Source organism: Dendrobates tinctorius, unplaced genomic scaffold (genome assembly GCF_039654945.1).
Source record: "Dendrobates tinctorius isolate UK_male_01 unplaced genomic scaffold, ASM3965494v1 ptg000191l, whole genome shotgun sequence".
NCBI lineage: Eukaryota > Metazoa > Chordata > Amphibia > Anura > Dendrobatidae > Dendrobates > Dendrobates tinctorius.
In genome coordinates this window covers 11,512,276-11,526,172 of record NW_027361858.1, presented here as the reverse complement: position 1 = coordinate 11,526,172, position 13,897 = coordinate 11,512,276, and the positions used below count along the sequence as shown (strand labels likewise).

Here is a 13,897-nt window from a genome sequence, read left to right as displayed (position 1 = left end):
AAGAAGGGCCTAAATATTGTCAACGGGCCACCAGACACTGACCGACTCAGAAGATTCTGCGGCAGATGGTAAGGAGCTGCAGCCTGCAAAAGAGCCCCATGTGCGACTGGGCCGAAGGACAGGTGAGAGTGCCGCCTAAGACCTCAGTGAAAATCCCACCACATCAGGAATAGATATTGATGTTGCCGGTGGGAGCAGGATGCTGTCTGAGTTGACTGTAGGTCTTAATTGAGCCTGCCACTCAGGAGGGGATGATGAACAGACCACTAGTAGCCAGGGCCCTCATCACTGTGAAGGACGAGTGCATTCCCATACATTGTGTTAATGTTCTGGACAGCGAATTGACTGTTCCCGGAGGTACCCTGCAGGCTAAAGTCTATGTGTCCGATGAGAAAGTATTGTTTAGAAGAGGTTTCAGATAAGAGGTTGGCCTGCACTTTTGCCATAGATGTCCAGAAAAGACAAGCTCCAACCATGGAGTGGAATGGCCGGGTGATCATGGATCGAATGGGGGTGTTCCACTGAACCTTGACCCCAGGACAACAAGAGCTTCTCGAATAAACTTTGTGGGAATTTCAGGAGGCGCTATCAAAGCATGACAAGGAATTCAGGTGTGCTACCGCTATGAAACATGAAATCCCTACCGACAATGCTGCACCAATCCAAGAGAGATACCGGCAAATCCCGCTGAAGATGTACCAAGAGGTGAAAGACATGGTGTCCAACATGTTGGAGAATCAGGTGATTCAAGATTCAGAGTTCTTGGGCTGTTCTAGTGGTCTTGGTGCTGAAGAAGTATAGGTCTCTCCGGTTCTGTGTGGATTACCTGAATGCCCAGACCATTCACAATGCCTATCCTCTTCCATGAATAGAAGAGTCATTATCTGCTCTGAGTCATGCGAAATTCTTCTCAACTCTTGATCTAGCCAGCAGATATTGGCAGGTAACAGTGGCTGAGAAAGACAAGGTGAAGACTGCTTTCATCCTACCCATGGGACTCTACGAGTTCAAAAGGATGGCGTTCGGATAGTTCAATGCCCCAGGAACATTTCAGAGGTTGAAGGAGCATTGTTTGGGTGATCTCAACTTCAATTAGGTGTTGATATACCTGGACAATGTGGTGGCATTTGGAGCCTCCTTTGAAGATCACTTGCAGAAGCTGAGAGAAGTCCTGAGGCGGTTACAATATCATGGGCTCAAGATCAAACCCAGGAAGTGTCAACTGTTTCAACAGCAGATAGAATACCTGAAACATGTGATTACTCCAGAGGGGGTGCAGCCGGCTACCAGCAAGGTCGACGCCATCTGAAACTGGCCTCGGCTGAATACCCTCCGAGAAGTGTGTGCTTTTCTAGGTCTGGCTGGATATTATCAGAGGTTTATACCCAAATTCGCCCATTTGGGTGGCCCACTAAATGAGCTACTGAGGGGCATGAAAGGGAAGCCCAAGAATCGACTCATCAAGTGGGGACCACTGCGGCAGGAAGCCTTTGACGCGTTGAAAAAGATCAGTGCTCCGATCTTGGCGTATGCTCGTTTCGATGCCCCATTCTTATTGTACACATATGGAAGCTTACATGGACTGGGCGCTGTGCTATCTCAAGTTCAAGATGGATGTGAGAGAGTGATTGCTTATGGCAGCCGGTCTTTAGAGAGAGTCAAAGTGCAACCCCAACAACTATAGCTGCTTTAAATTGGAACTTTTGGTACTAGTGTGCGCCATATACGAAAAGTTTGTGAAATATCTGACGGCTGCTGAAGTGACTGTAATGACAAACAATAACCAACTAGCCCACCTAGGGGCTCTTGAACAGAGGTGGATGACTTGCCTTTCCAAGTACCAATATTGCATCCAATTCCAATTGGGAAGTGAGAATGGTAATGTTAATGCACTTTCTCGGGTTCTGGTAGGGTCACCAATTCAGGATGTTGATGAGGAGCTGGAGGACACTGAAACCCCAAATCTCAGTTGATTACTCGCATTTCAAAACATGGCTCATTCAATTGGAGTGGCCTCTGGAATGCCGATAGTGTTGGGTAAGACCTTGGCTGACTGGGGAAAAATTTAGGATGATTGTCTTGCTCTACGGAGAGTGAAAGAGTGGGTTCGGAGTAATGTCTGACCAAGGGTAGAGGAACAGGACCGTCTGACTCCAGAGAGTCAGAAGCTATTGAGACAGTGGGATAAGCTGAGAGCTACTCTAGGGCTGCTGTCGAGCTGTTTACTTACCATTAGAATTGCAATTTGGTGGCTGCTCGGGAAGCCCATCAGATTTTCCATTTTGGAAGCAACAAGATGTACAAATGGCTACAGCGGCTGGTGTAGTGCCCTGCCTTGAAAGACATGGTGACTGAGGCATGTTTCAAGTGTCAGCCTTTTGGTCTGAGTAAGAATCCTGAACAACAGGCTTCAGTTCAGACCATTCGAACGTGTGCACCCCTAGAGATCCTGATGATTGACTATGTACAGATCGGGTACTCTGTCTCAGGACACTCGTACTGTTGGGTCATGACCAACCATTTCACAAAATATGCAGTGGCCATACCCGCCAGGGATCAGATAGCAGAGTCAGCTGCTAAGGCAGTGTGCAAACACTTTATACAAGTTTTCGGTTATCCGCAGAAAATTTACTCAGATCAGGGAGCATGTTTACAAGGCACCCTGATGAATGAGCTGCATCAGCTTAATTGAACATTCCCGAACTACCCCATACCACCCCCAAAGAAACGGGACATGTGAACAGTTTAACTGCACTTTCCTCCAGATGCTGAGAACTCTGGAGGACAGTCAAAAGGACCGCTGGCTGGAATACTTACCCGAGTTAATGTGGGTCTATAACAACAGGGTACACAGCACCACCAGCTATTCCTTGCATATGCTCATGTTTGGAAGGGCAGTTCAGGAAATCAAGAATCTTCATATGCCTGATCCAATGAACCCACTGCCTCGAAATACCACCACATGGGCCCAAGATCATCGCCGGCGACTGACGGCTGTGCACAAGGTTGTGGGGGAGCGTCTGAGACAAGTGGTACACCCTAACTCGAGATCCGTGTGGAATGACGAATGTGTTACAGGCGATCAGGTGATTGTTAAGGCTAGGAGGCCATCTGGAAAGTTGGAAAGGCGGTGGGAAGCAATCCCGTATGTGGTGAAAAATGGGAAGACCCGAACATACCAGTCTATGAGGTAGAGCCAGCGGTGACTGGGGTCCCTCGTGAAACCTTCACTGTAACATGCTGAGGCGCTGTTCCTTCGAAGAGACTTTGGCCATGAGGGAGACACCTACTCCTACCTCGAGAGTATAAGAACCACCTGTGGATTATGGATGGTGGGTGGTTCCAGAATAGCCTCAGGCGTTGCTGGACTATTTCCCAAAGAGGAAGTTGTGCATCCGGCAGCTCCTTCTTCTTAACCTACCATGTCTTATCCTACGACTCTGTGTAGAACAACTAGATCTAATGCTAGTGTACCTCCACAGTGTTATGCCCAAATCGATTTTGTATGGGTGTAATGACCAGAGGTCCAAATAAGATCCAGTGGGTCACAAACCGAGGTAGAAATAACAATACTGTCTTTAGTAAAATGACAGTTGGCGTGAGGTTTAGTATCGAGGGAAACAGACTGAAATTCCCTTTCAATTACACTCATTCAGCCAGAGCTGAAATCAATGTGCCAATCCCAAAGTTCCCACTTTGAGTGTGTTACACTGAGGTTTAGAATAAATTTACCTGTCCAAAAGGTCAAACCAGGTACTAAGAAAACAGGTGTAAATCGGATGAGGTGGTATTATGGGACCCCCTGGGATGGCACACCGAGTATAAACCATTCAAAACCTACAATAACAATACATATAAATATATCAAAAGTTCTTAAACACTTAATCTGGGGATACCTGGGTATCTATTACTGCAGTACCGTACCTGAGGTGAGTATCTACTCAGGCATATAATTTGCATCAGCTGCAGCCAGTCCCAAAATCTTCAGCACCAAAACAACCACAGGAACTCAAGATTCTGCGTCTTGTCGGCCGAAGCCGAGCCCACATGCCGGGGACTTACAGTTCTGAAGCCTCAGGATACGGTCCGGGATAGCACTTCAACCGAGCTTGTCGGGATCCCTCTCAGTACAAATGGTACAGGATACCGTCTCTCCTCCAGCAGTCACTCACCAATTCTCCTGAGAGCAAACCGCCTGAATCTGCACAGGATAAATGTTTTCTGTTGCTTTTCAGCTCAGCACAGCAGGGACTCAACAGAGATCCAAAGTCACACACAGCTCTCATAAATGAACTGTAATTGTTCCACAACAGAACCACAGGTTCACCAGAGGAAGGTGTTAACACCCTCACTAACACGCTGGCATCAAAAGTCTTTTTAGAGTCCAAACTCCTCACTTCACATCAGCTTCTAGCAGCATAATCCTTCAGTGTCCTAAACAGCAGACACTAGACCCCATCCCCAGGCACACAGTTTCCCGGGCTTTGTTCTCAGCACAGACATGCAAAAGCAGCAGGGTCCTAAAACTCTTCTGATGCCATTAAAGTTCACACTCTTACATTCATCCACCTCTAGTGGGGTGGCATGTGAGATGTGTGTCGGTCCACCAGGGCAGTATAATTGAGGATACTTGTACGCACGCCTGAATAATCCCTGTACATGCTGTAAATATATTTGTTTCTTTATAGTTAATTTTGTTAACTGGCCACAAGATGTCACTGCTGTTGAACAGGGTTAAAAGACTGTGTTATGACTGCTACGCCCCGTTAAAGAGTAACACTACAAGCATCCTTGGTATTGCTCACCAGCTGGGGGAGCTCCACATGCGCCTGCTTGTGCTGATTATTTTGTTTGGAGCAGACCTGGCAAAAGGACACTAAAGCCCACTGCGATGCCGCAGTAAGTAAAAGTGTACGCATCACAATATATTTCTGGCGCCAAGAGATATGAAGCCTATAGTTAGTTAATTAGGTATATTGACTTTTGCGGTTCATTGACTAAATATTCTATGCTACTCTCTGGTGCTGACACAGCATGCAGTGAACCCCAGACAAGACTTGTGCTTCCTATTTGTTTGCTGGAAGAGGAGTCTCTGAGGAACAATATAAAACTGGAAAACAGAGCAGTGGTTAGGCTCCAACAGACTTTGTCCATGGCACCTTTGCTGATATGTATGTAAATATGGTTGATTTTGGAATATTCTTAATATCGTCGAGGACGGACTCTTCCTCTAGTTTTCTTGAGATTTCACCGGAACGGAAGGGGAATATGTGGTTGGGAAATAGGAATACAAGTCTATATTCTTAGGATTGTGAATCACTGTGATAAACCACAGGCGAGCCCGTGCTTTGCACTCATTTAATTAAGCCAGCTTCTCTTAGGGTGTAATAAGGTAGCGGTGGACGGTTCAGATGGACATGACAACAGGTAAATTTACATAGAGAATATAAGGCTATGTGCACACGTTCCGGAAGTTACTGCGAGAATTCCGGAATTCCATTCCGCGGGAAAATCGAATTTTAAATTCCTGTGATTTTCCCATGGAAAAACTATCGATTTGCAAGCGTAATTAGCTTGCAGAATGCTACCGTTTTCCAAGCGATCTGTAGCATCTCTTGGAGAACTGATTGACATGTTGGTCACACTCGTCTAACATAGTGTTTGGCGAGTGTGACCTACTTTTTACTATTGAGGCTGCCTATGCGGCATCAGTAGCAAAAGATAGGATGCAAAAATAATAAAAAAAATAAAAAAGATTGTTATTCTCACCTTCCGACGGCCGCCGATCTTTTTCGCGCCTCTCTCCACGCTCCCGGCATCTTCCAGTCCCAGTAATCCTTAGCACGAATGACTGCGATGACGTCGCGTCTCGCGAGACCACGACGACGTCGCATCTCGTGAGGTCATCGTGGTCATTCGTGCTAAGGATTACTGGGACCGGAAGATGCCGGGAGCGTGGAGAGAGGCGCGAAGAAGATCAGCGGCCGTCGGAAGGTGAATATAACCCGATTCTTTATTTTAATTCTTTTTTTTACAGGGATATGGTACCCAGAGCCCGGAGGAGAATCTACTCTCCTCCGGACCGTGGGTACCATCCGCAAATGTTCTGCTTACTTTTCGCATGGTGGGCACAGCCACATGCGGAACGTAAGCAGAACAATGCATTCCTATGTGGGCGGAATTGCAAAGTTAATGAGCATGCTTCGTATTTTTCCACGATGCAATTCCGTCGGGAAAATCCGCAGCATTAGCACAGCATTGCGGAATCCCATAGGAATGCATGGGGTGCTGGTTTTTTTTTGCGTTTTCGCAGCAAAATTGCACGTTAAAAACCGCTGCGAAAATGCGAAAAAAACCGCGACATGTGAACGCAGCCTGACAGAAACAATTCTCTTGGATTCCGAGCTGTTCAGCACAGATGATATAGCCTTCTGACAAAATATTTATTTTATATGTTCTTTTTGTGATTTTATCAAAACCGAGTAGGAATAATTTCATATCTAAGTAAAATAGTTACAGAAAGTGGACTGTGTGAAATTGCTTCTTTTCCCGTCCGTGACTCTGCTGTATCTGGAGCAATACCCTCGGTGCATGATTTACATATGTTCAGTAAATACACTCAATACTTGGTCGGGGCTTCATTTGCATCAATTACTGCATCAATGTAGCATGGCATGGAGGCGATCAGCCTGTGGCACTGCTGAGGTGTTATGGAAGCCCAGGTTGCTTTGATAGCAGCCTTCATCTCATTTGCATTGTAGGCTCTGGTGTTCTCATCTTCCTCTTGACAATACCCCATAGATTCTCTATGGGGTTAAGGTCAGGCAAGTTTGCTGGCCAATCAAGCATAAAGATACTGCTGTTTTTAAACCAGATATTGGTACTTTTGCCAGTGTGGACAGGTGCTAAGTCCTGCTAGAGAATTAAATTTCCATCTCCAAAAAGCTTGTTGGCAGAAGGAAGCAAGAAGTGCTCTAAAATTTTCAGGTAGATGGCTGCTCTGACTTTGGTCTTGATAAAATACAAGTGGACCTACACTAGCTGATGACATGGCTCCCCAAATCATCACTGATTGTGAAAACTTCACACTTCCTCCAGACTCTGGGACCTTGATTTCCAAATTAAATGCAAAATTTTCTTTCATATGAAAACATGATAACAACACCTTGAACCACTGAGCAACAGTCCAGTTCTTTTTCTCCTTGGTGCAGGTAAGATAATTCTTGCATTGTCTAATGGTAATGAGTGGCTTGACACAAGGAATGCGACACTTGCAACCCATGTCCTGGATAGGTCTGTGTGTGGTGGCTCTTCGTGAAGCAATGACTCCAGCAGCAGTCCATTCCTTGTGAACTTCCCCTAAATTTTTGAATGGCCTTTTCTTAACAATCCTTTCAAAGCTGCAGTTATCCCGGTTACTTGTGCACCTTTTTCTACCACTCTTTTTTCTTCCACTCAACTTTCCATTAATATGCTTGGATACAGCACTCTGAGCAGCCAGCTTCTTTAGCAGTGACCTTTTGTGGCTTACCCTCCTTGTAGATTGTGTCAATGACTGCCTTCTAGACATATGTCAAGTCAGCAGTCTTCCCCATGATTGTGGAGCCTACTGAAACAGACTAAGGGAACTTTTTTAACACTTAGAAAGCCTTTGCAGGTGTTTTTGTTAATTATTCTAATTAACTGAGATAATGGCTTTTGGGTTTCCGTTGGCTGTACGCCATAATCATCAACATAAACAGAAAAAATCTCTTGAAATAGATCACTCTGTTTGTAATGACTCTACATATTAGTTTCACTTTTTGCATTGAAGAAATGAAATAAATTAACTTTTTGTTGATATTCTAATTTTGTGAGAAGCACTTGTATGTCCTGTGTGTTAGAGCTACATATGATATATATCCAGTGTGTGAGTCCTGCATATGATATATGTCCAGGGTATGAGTGCTACATATAATATATGTCCAGCATATGAGTGCTGCATATGATGTATGTCCAGTGTGTGTGTTACATAAGATATATATATCCAGTCTGCGAGTGCTACATATAATATATGTCCAATGTGTGAGTGTTGCTTATGATATATATCCATTGGGTGAGTGTTGCATATCATGGTGCTGGTATAGGTCCACTGTGTTTAATAAAGACCAAAGTCAGCGCTGCCGTCTACTAGGAAATTTTAGAGCACTTCTTGCTTACTGCTACAGACAAGCTTTTAGGAGATGTAAATTTCAGTCTCTAGCAAGACTTGACACCTGTCCACACTGCCCAAAGTACCAATGTCTGGTTTAAAAATAACAGCATCACTGTGTTTGATTGGCCAGCAAACTTGCCTGACCTTAACCCCTTAGAGAATCTATGCGGTATTATCAAGAGGAAGATGAGAGACCCCAGACCCAACAATGCAGATGAGCTGAAGGCTGCTATCAAAGCATCCTGGGCTTCCATAACACCTTAGCAGTGCCACAGGCTGATCACCTCCATGCCACATCACATTGATGCAGTTATTAATGCAAAAGGAGCCACGACCAAGTATTGAGTGCATTTACAGAACATACATTTCAGTAGGCCAACATTTCGGATTTTAAATTCATTTTTCAAGCTGGTGCTATAAAGCATTCTAATTTATTGAGATGATGACTTTTGGGTTTTCATTGGGTGTAAGCCATAATCATCATCAATATTAACAGAAATAAACACTTGAAATAGATCACTCTGTTTGTAATGACTCTATATATGAGTTTCACTTATTGTATTGAATAACTGAAATAAATTAACTTTTTGATGATATTCTAATTTAGTGAGAAGCACCTGTATATCAAACCTTCTACATATATCGTATACAACACTCATACACAGGAAATAGAACACTTATGGCACACAAAGTGACCTGACCCTCTTGCCTTTATACCTTCTCAACCCCTAAGAACAAATTTCTGTGCCCCACCTCTTAGTACCACTTTTATCTTTAGTCTTTGCGGTAGTACATTTCTTCAAAATAAAGGGATCACTTAAACAACACAATGTAATTTCATGTCAATCACACTTCTGTGAAATCAACCTGTCCAGTTATGAAGCAACACCAATTGTGAATAATTTTCTCCTGCTGCTGTGCAAATAGAACAGACACCAGGTGAAATGATAGGCATTTAGCAAGACAATCACTATAAAGGAGTGGTTCTGCAGGAGGTGACCACAGACCATTTCTCTGTTCTTATCTTTTTTGGCTGCTGTTTTGCCCTCTTTTGCATTTTGTCATTGCTCTGACCCCTAGATGTACAGTGTCATGAGGCAAAAGTTGCTCAGGTAGTGCAGCTCATCCAGGATGGCACATCAAGCTGAGCTATGGCAAAAAGGTACCTGTGTCTGTCAGCTCAGTTTAATAAGCATGGAGCAGATACCAGGAGACAGGCCAGTACACCAGGAGATGTGGAGGGAGCCGCAGGAGGGCATCAACCGAGCAACATGACCACTTCCTCCTTTGTGCAAGGAGAAACAGGAGGAGCAGTGACAGAGTCCTGCAAAATGACCTCCAGCAGGCCACAAATATCCATGTGTCTGTTCAAACTGTCAGAAAAAGAAAAAGACTACATGGGGTACTATGACGGCCCGATGTCCACAAGTGGATGTTGAGGATACTGCCCATCACCATGTAGGATGATTGGAATTTGTCAGGGAACACCAAGATTGTCAGATTCGACATTGGTGCCCTGTTCTCTTTACCGATGAGAGAACATGTGACAGACGTGACAGAGTCTGGAGAACCTGTGGAGACATCCTGCAGCATCACCGGTTTGGCAGTGGGTCAGTAATGGTATGGGGAGGCATTTCTTTAGAGAGCTGCACAGCCCTCCATGTTCTAGCCAGAGGTACTCTGACTGATACTAGGTACTAGGATGAGATCCTCAGACCCATTGTGAGACCATATTCAGGTGTTCTGGGTCTTGGGTACTTCTGATGCCTGACAATGCTAGGCCTCATGTGGATGAAGTGTGTCAGCAGTTCCTGCATGATGAAGGCATTGATGCTATTGACTGGCCTGCCAATTCTCCCGGCCTGAATCCAATCGAGCACATCTGGGACATCATGTCTCGTTCCACCCACCAACTCCACTTTCACTACAGACTGTCCAGGAGTTGGATGCTTTAATCCAGGTCTTGGAGGAGATCCGTCAGGACAACATCTGCCGCCTCATCAGGAGCATACCCAGGCATTGGTGGGAGGTCATACAGGCACGTTCACGTGGAGGCCATACACACATGCTTTATTGTACTCAACGCATTCTACTATGTAATGAATAAAGATTTGCGAAAGGAATATTTTATTCAGTGATATCTAGGATGCGGTATTTTTGTGTTCCCTTTATTTTTTTGAGCAGTGTATATGCCCAGTATATTATCTAATTTAGAAAGCCCTTTCTTATATACCCTATTATTCTAAGTTATCAAGGAGGTCCTCACAGCTAATGCAATGTGAAAAGAACTGTGAAACATTTAGGTAATCAAGTAATATCCTCATCTCTTTAGTATATATTTTTAAGATATCAGTAGAAAACAGGAAGTTTGTGGAAATTTCACACAAAAAGTAATAAACTACACAACAGTACCACTTTAATAAGTTATAGTTATATATTATAAAATATCTGGACAGATTTAAGAATACGTTGTTGCTTTTTAAATCCTTGTTTTAGATTTTTTTGGGGGGGATTTTGTCATTGATTGGAATAACACAACTATGTCTAAACATCTTCTACCACGCTTCTGAGCTTTGGTAGGGTAGAGCAATTTGAGCTCGGCTCCTACCATCTCAGTGGTCCCTCAGTAAATGACTCAATGACTATATTCACTTTATCAAATGCTGTAATTGGTTAATACTGTTACCAGCTGACATATGCCATTTATCTCAGGGCTGCAAGGTGGTTGGTTCAGCTGGCTCAGATGACAAAGTTCAATATCTGAAAGATATCGGGTTTGATGAAGCCTTCAACTACAAGACAGTGGGCTCACTGGAGGAGGCGTTAAAGAAGGCATCCCCTGAGGGCTATGACTGCTTCTTTGAGAATGTAAGAATGTTATTATCATTATTATTACTAGTGGAATAACTTAGAAACACAGCGATGATTTTCCAAATGTAGGACAGCCCAACTAAAACCTTCATAACATCCTAATGCACATTCTCATAAAATACAAGTAACTATAAAATATTATATATTTTTAAAAGATAATCTGCCAGCTGCTTTTTTGCTATGGAATCTGAAAGCAGCATGGTGTAGGGGCAGGGACCCTGATTCCAGTGATGTATCACTTACTGAGCTGCTTACTGTAATTTTAATTTTCTCTGCTGTAGATGTAGCTGTACTCAATGGTATGGACGGAGTTATGTAGATTAGCCTGACTGGCTTATATGCAACCTAGTCTTGCAGTGATAATCCCCTGCTGATATAACACTGACTACTGAAACTACAGCAAACTACTGGAATCAGGCTCTCTGCCCCTACATTATGCTGCTCTCAAGTCTCCTAACAACACTATTGAAAACAGTAAAAAGTGGGGAAAAAAAGTTTTAAAAAAATATGAAAAATATGAAAAAACACAAGCTCAAATAACCCCCTTTTTGCCCCATTGAAAATAAATATGCATAAAGAGGTGATCAAAATATTCTATCTATGCAAAAGTGGTGTTAATAGAAATGTCAGCTCAGGGCACAAAAAATAAGCCATCACCCAGCCCCAGATCCAGAAAAATGAAAACATTATGGGTTTTGGGAAATAGTGACAACTACAAAAACTTTTTTGATATAAATTTCTGGTTTTTTTCACCACTTAAATAAAAAAAAAAACTGTACATATTTGGTATCTGCGTACTCCTCGTACTGACCTGGGAAATAATAATCTATAAAAACCAAAAGAATAATTGTGGAATCACATTTTTTTGCAATTTTGCAGCACTTAAATTTTTTTTACCCGCTTTCCAGTACACTATGAATTAAATTAATGATGTCATTCAAAAGTACATCTCGTCCTGCAGAAAACAAGCACTCATGCGCCTATGTGGATGGAAAAATTAAAAAGTTATGGCTCTTGGAAGAAGGTGAAGGAAGAGCAAAAACGGAAAATGGCCCGGGGTGAAGGGGAAAAGCTAGTTTTTGTGGAATGTATTGCACTATAAATATACTGTAACTTTGTATTTACTTTACATCAGTGTAGGCAAATTTCAGTATATTTTCTAGTCGTTAAAGAATGATTTACTAAGGCTGGTTTCACACTAGCGTTTTTTAGCGCAGCGCATCGTGCGCGTCCATGCGCATGAGTCCTGCGCCCCTATGTTTAATATAGGAGCGCATGGTCTAGCGTTTGCACGCGTTTTTGTGCACATGCGGTTTTTTGTAGTGTGCGCCTAGGCGTGCTGGACGCACCCTGTTGCATTTTTTGTGCATCCAGCCTGTGTCAAGAAAACACATGCGCACAAATGCGCACAGAATGCGCAAAAAATCACATTACAGTCTATGGGAACGCTGGCGTGCGCGTGGGCATGTGCACGCCTGCGTTTAAAATTGTATGCGTTTTAAGAGTTAACATGGCTACAAACTGGTTAAAACGCATGTGCAAAAAAAAGCAAACGCATGCAAAACGCATGATGCGTTCTTTGCATGCGTTTCTACTGCGCACGAAGCGCGGCGCTAAAAAACGCTAATGTGAAAGTTGCCTTAGTCTGTTATACAACAGACTAATGAAAAATTTTCAGAAAGGTAGTGTGAATAGATGAGCCTTCCTGACAGTGGCGTAACTAGAGTCTGATGGTCCCAAGTGCAAGATTTACACCGGGGCCCCCCATCCTGATATATACATATACAGAATATACACCCTCCATCCAGCCATAAAAGTACTTCATCCTCGCTCCATCCTGGTATATAGTTGTGTGAAAAAGTGTTTTTCCCTTCCTTATTTCCTATTCTTTCACATGTTTGTCACACTTAAATGTTTCAGTTCACCAAACAAATTTAAATATTAGACAAACATAACACAAGTAAACACAAAATGCAGTTTATAAATGAAGGTCTTTATTATTAAGGGAAAAAGAAAATCCAAACCTACAAGGCCCTGTGTGAAAAAGTGATTGCCCCCTAAACCTAATAACTGGTTGTGCTACCCTTAGCAGCAACATCTGCAATGAAGCGGTTGCAATAACTGGCAATGAGTGTTTTACATCACTCTGGAGGAACTTTGGCCCACTCATCTTTGCAGAATTATTGTAATTCAGCCACATTGGAGAGGTTTCTGAGCATGAACTGCCTTTTTAAAGTCATACCACTTCAAGGTTAAGGTCAGAACTTTGACTGAGCCACTCCAAAGTTTAAATTTGTTTTTCTTAAGCCAATCAGATGTGGACTTGCTAGTATTTCTTAGATAATTGTTCTGCTACATAAACCATGCGCCCTTCAGCTTGAGGTCACCAACAGATGGCCAGACATTCTCCTTCAGATTTTTTGGTAGACAGCAGAATTGATGGTTCCATTTACCATGGCAAGTTTTTCAGGTTCTGAAGCAGCAAAACAGCTCCATATCATCAAACTACCACCACCATATTTTACTGGTGGTATGATGTTTCCTGAAATGCTGTGTTACTTCTACACCAGATGTAATGGGACATACACCTTCCAAAAAGTTCATCTTTTGTCTTGTCATTCCACAGAGTATTCTCCCAAAAGTCTTGGGGATCATCAAGATGTTTTCTGGCAAAACTGAGACGAGACTTTATGTTCTTATTGCTCAGCAGTGGTTTTTATCTTGGAACTCTGCATGCAGGCTCTTTTTGTCCAGTCTCTTTCTTATTGTGGAGTCATGAACATTGACCTTAACTGAATCAATTGAGACCTGCTGTTCTTTGGATGTTGTTGT

General features: G+C 43.1%; 1 protein-coding gene across 1 annotated transcript in view; it reads left to right on the top strand.

Moving 5' to 3' along the window:
• The window catches only part of LOC141055754 (prostaglandin reductase 1-like), a 63,958-nt gene that overhangs the window by 34,382 nt on the left and 15,679 nt on the right, over positions 1 to 13,897 (top strand). Inside the window, exon 6 of the mRNA XM_073552449.1 lies at positions 10,907 to 11,062. Within this exon, the coding sequence (XP_073408550.1) occupies positions 10,907 to 11,062 (156 nt within the window). The remainder of the gene's footprint in view (positions 1 to 10,906; positions 11,063 to 13,897) is intronic.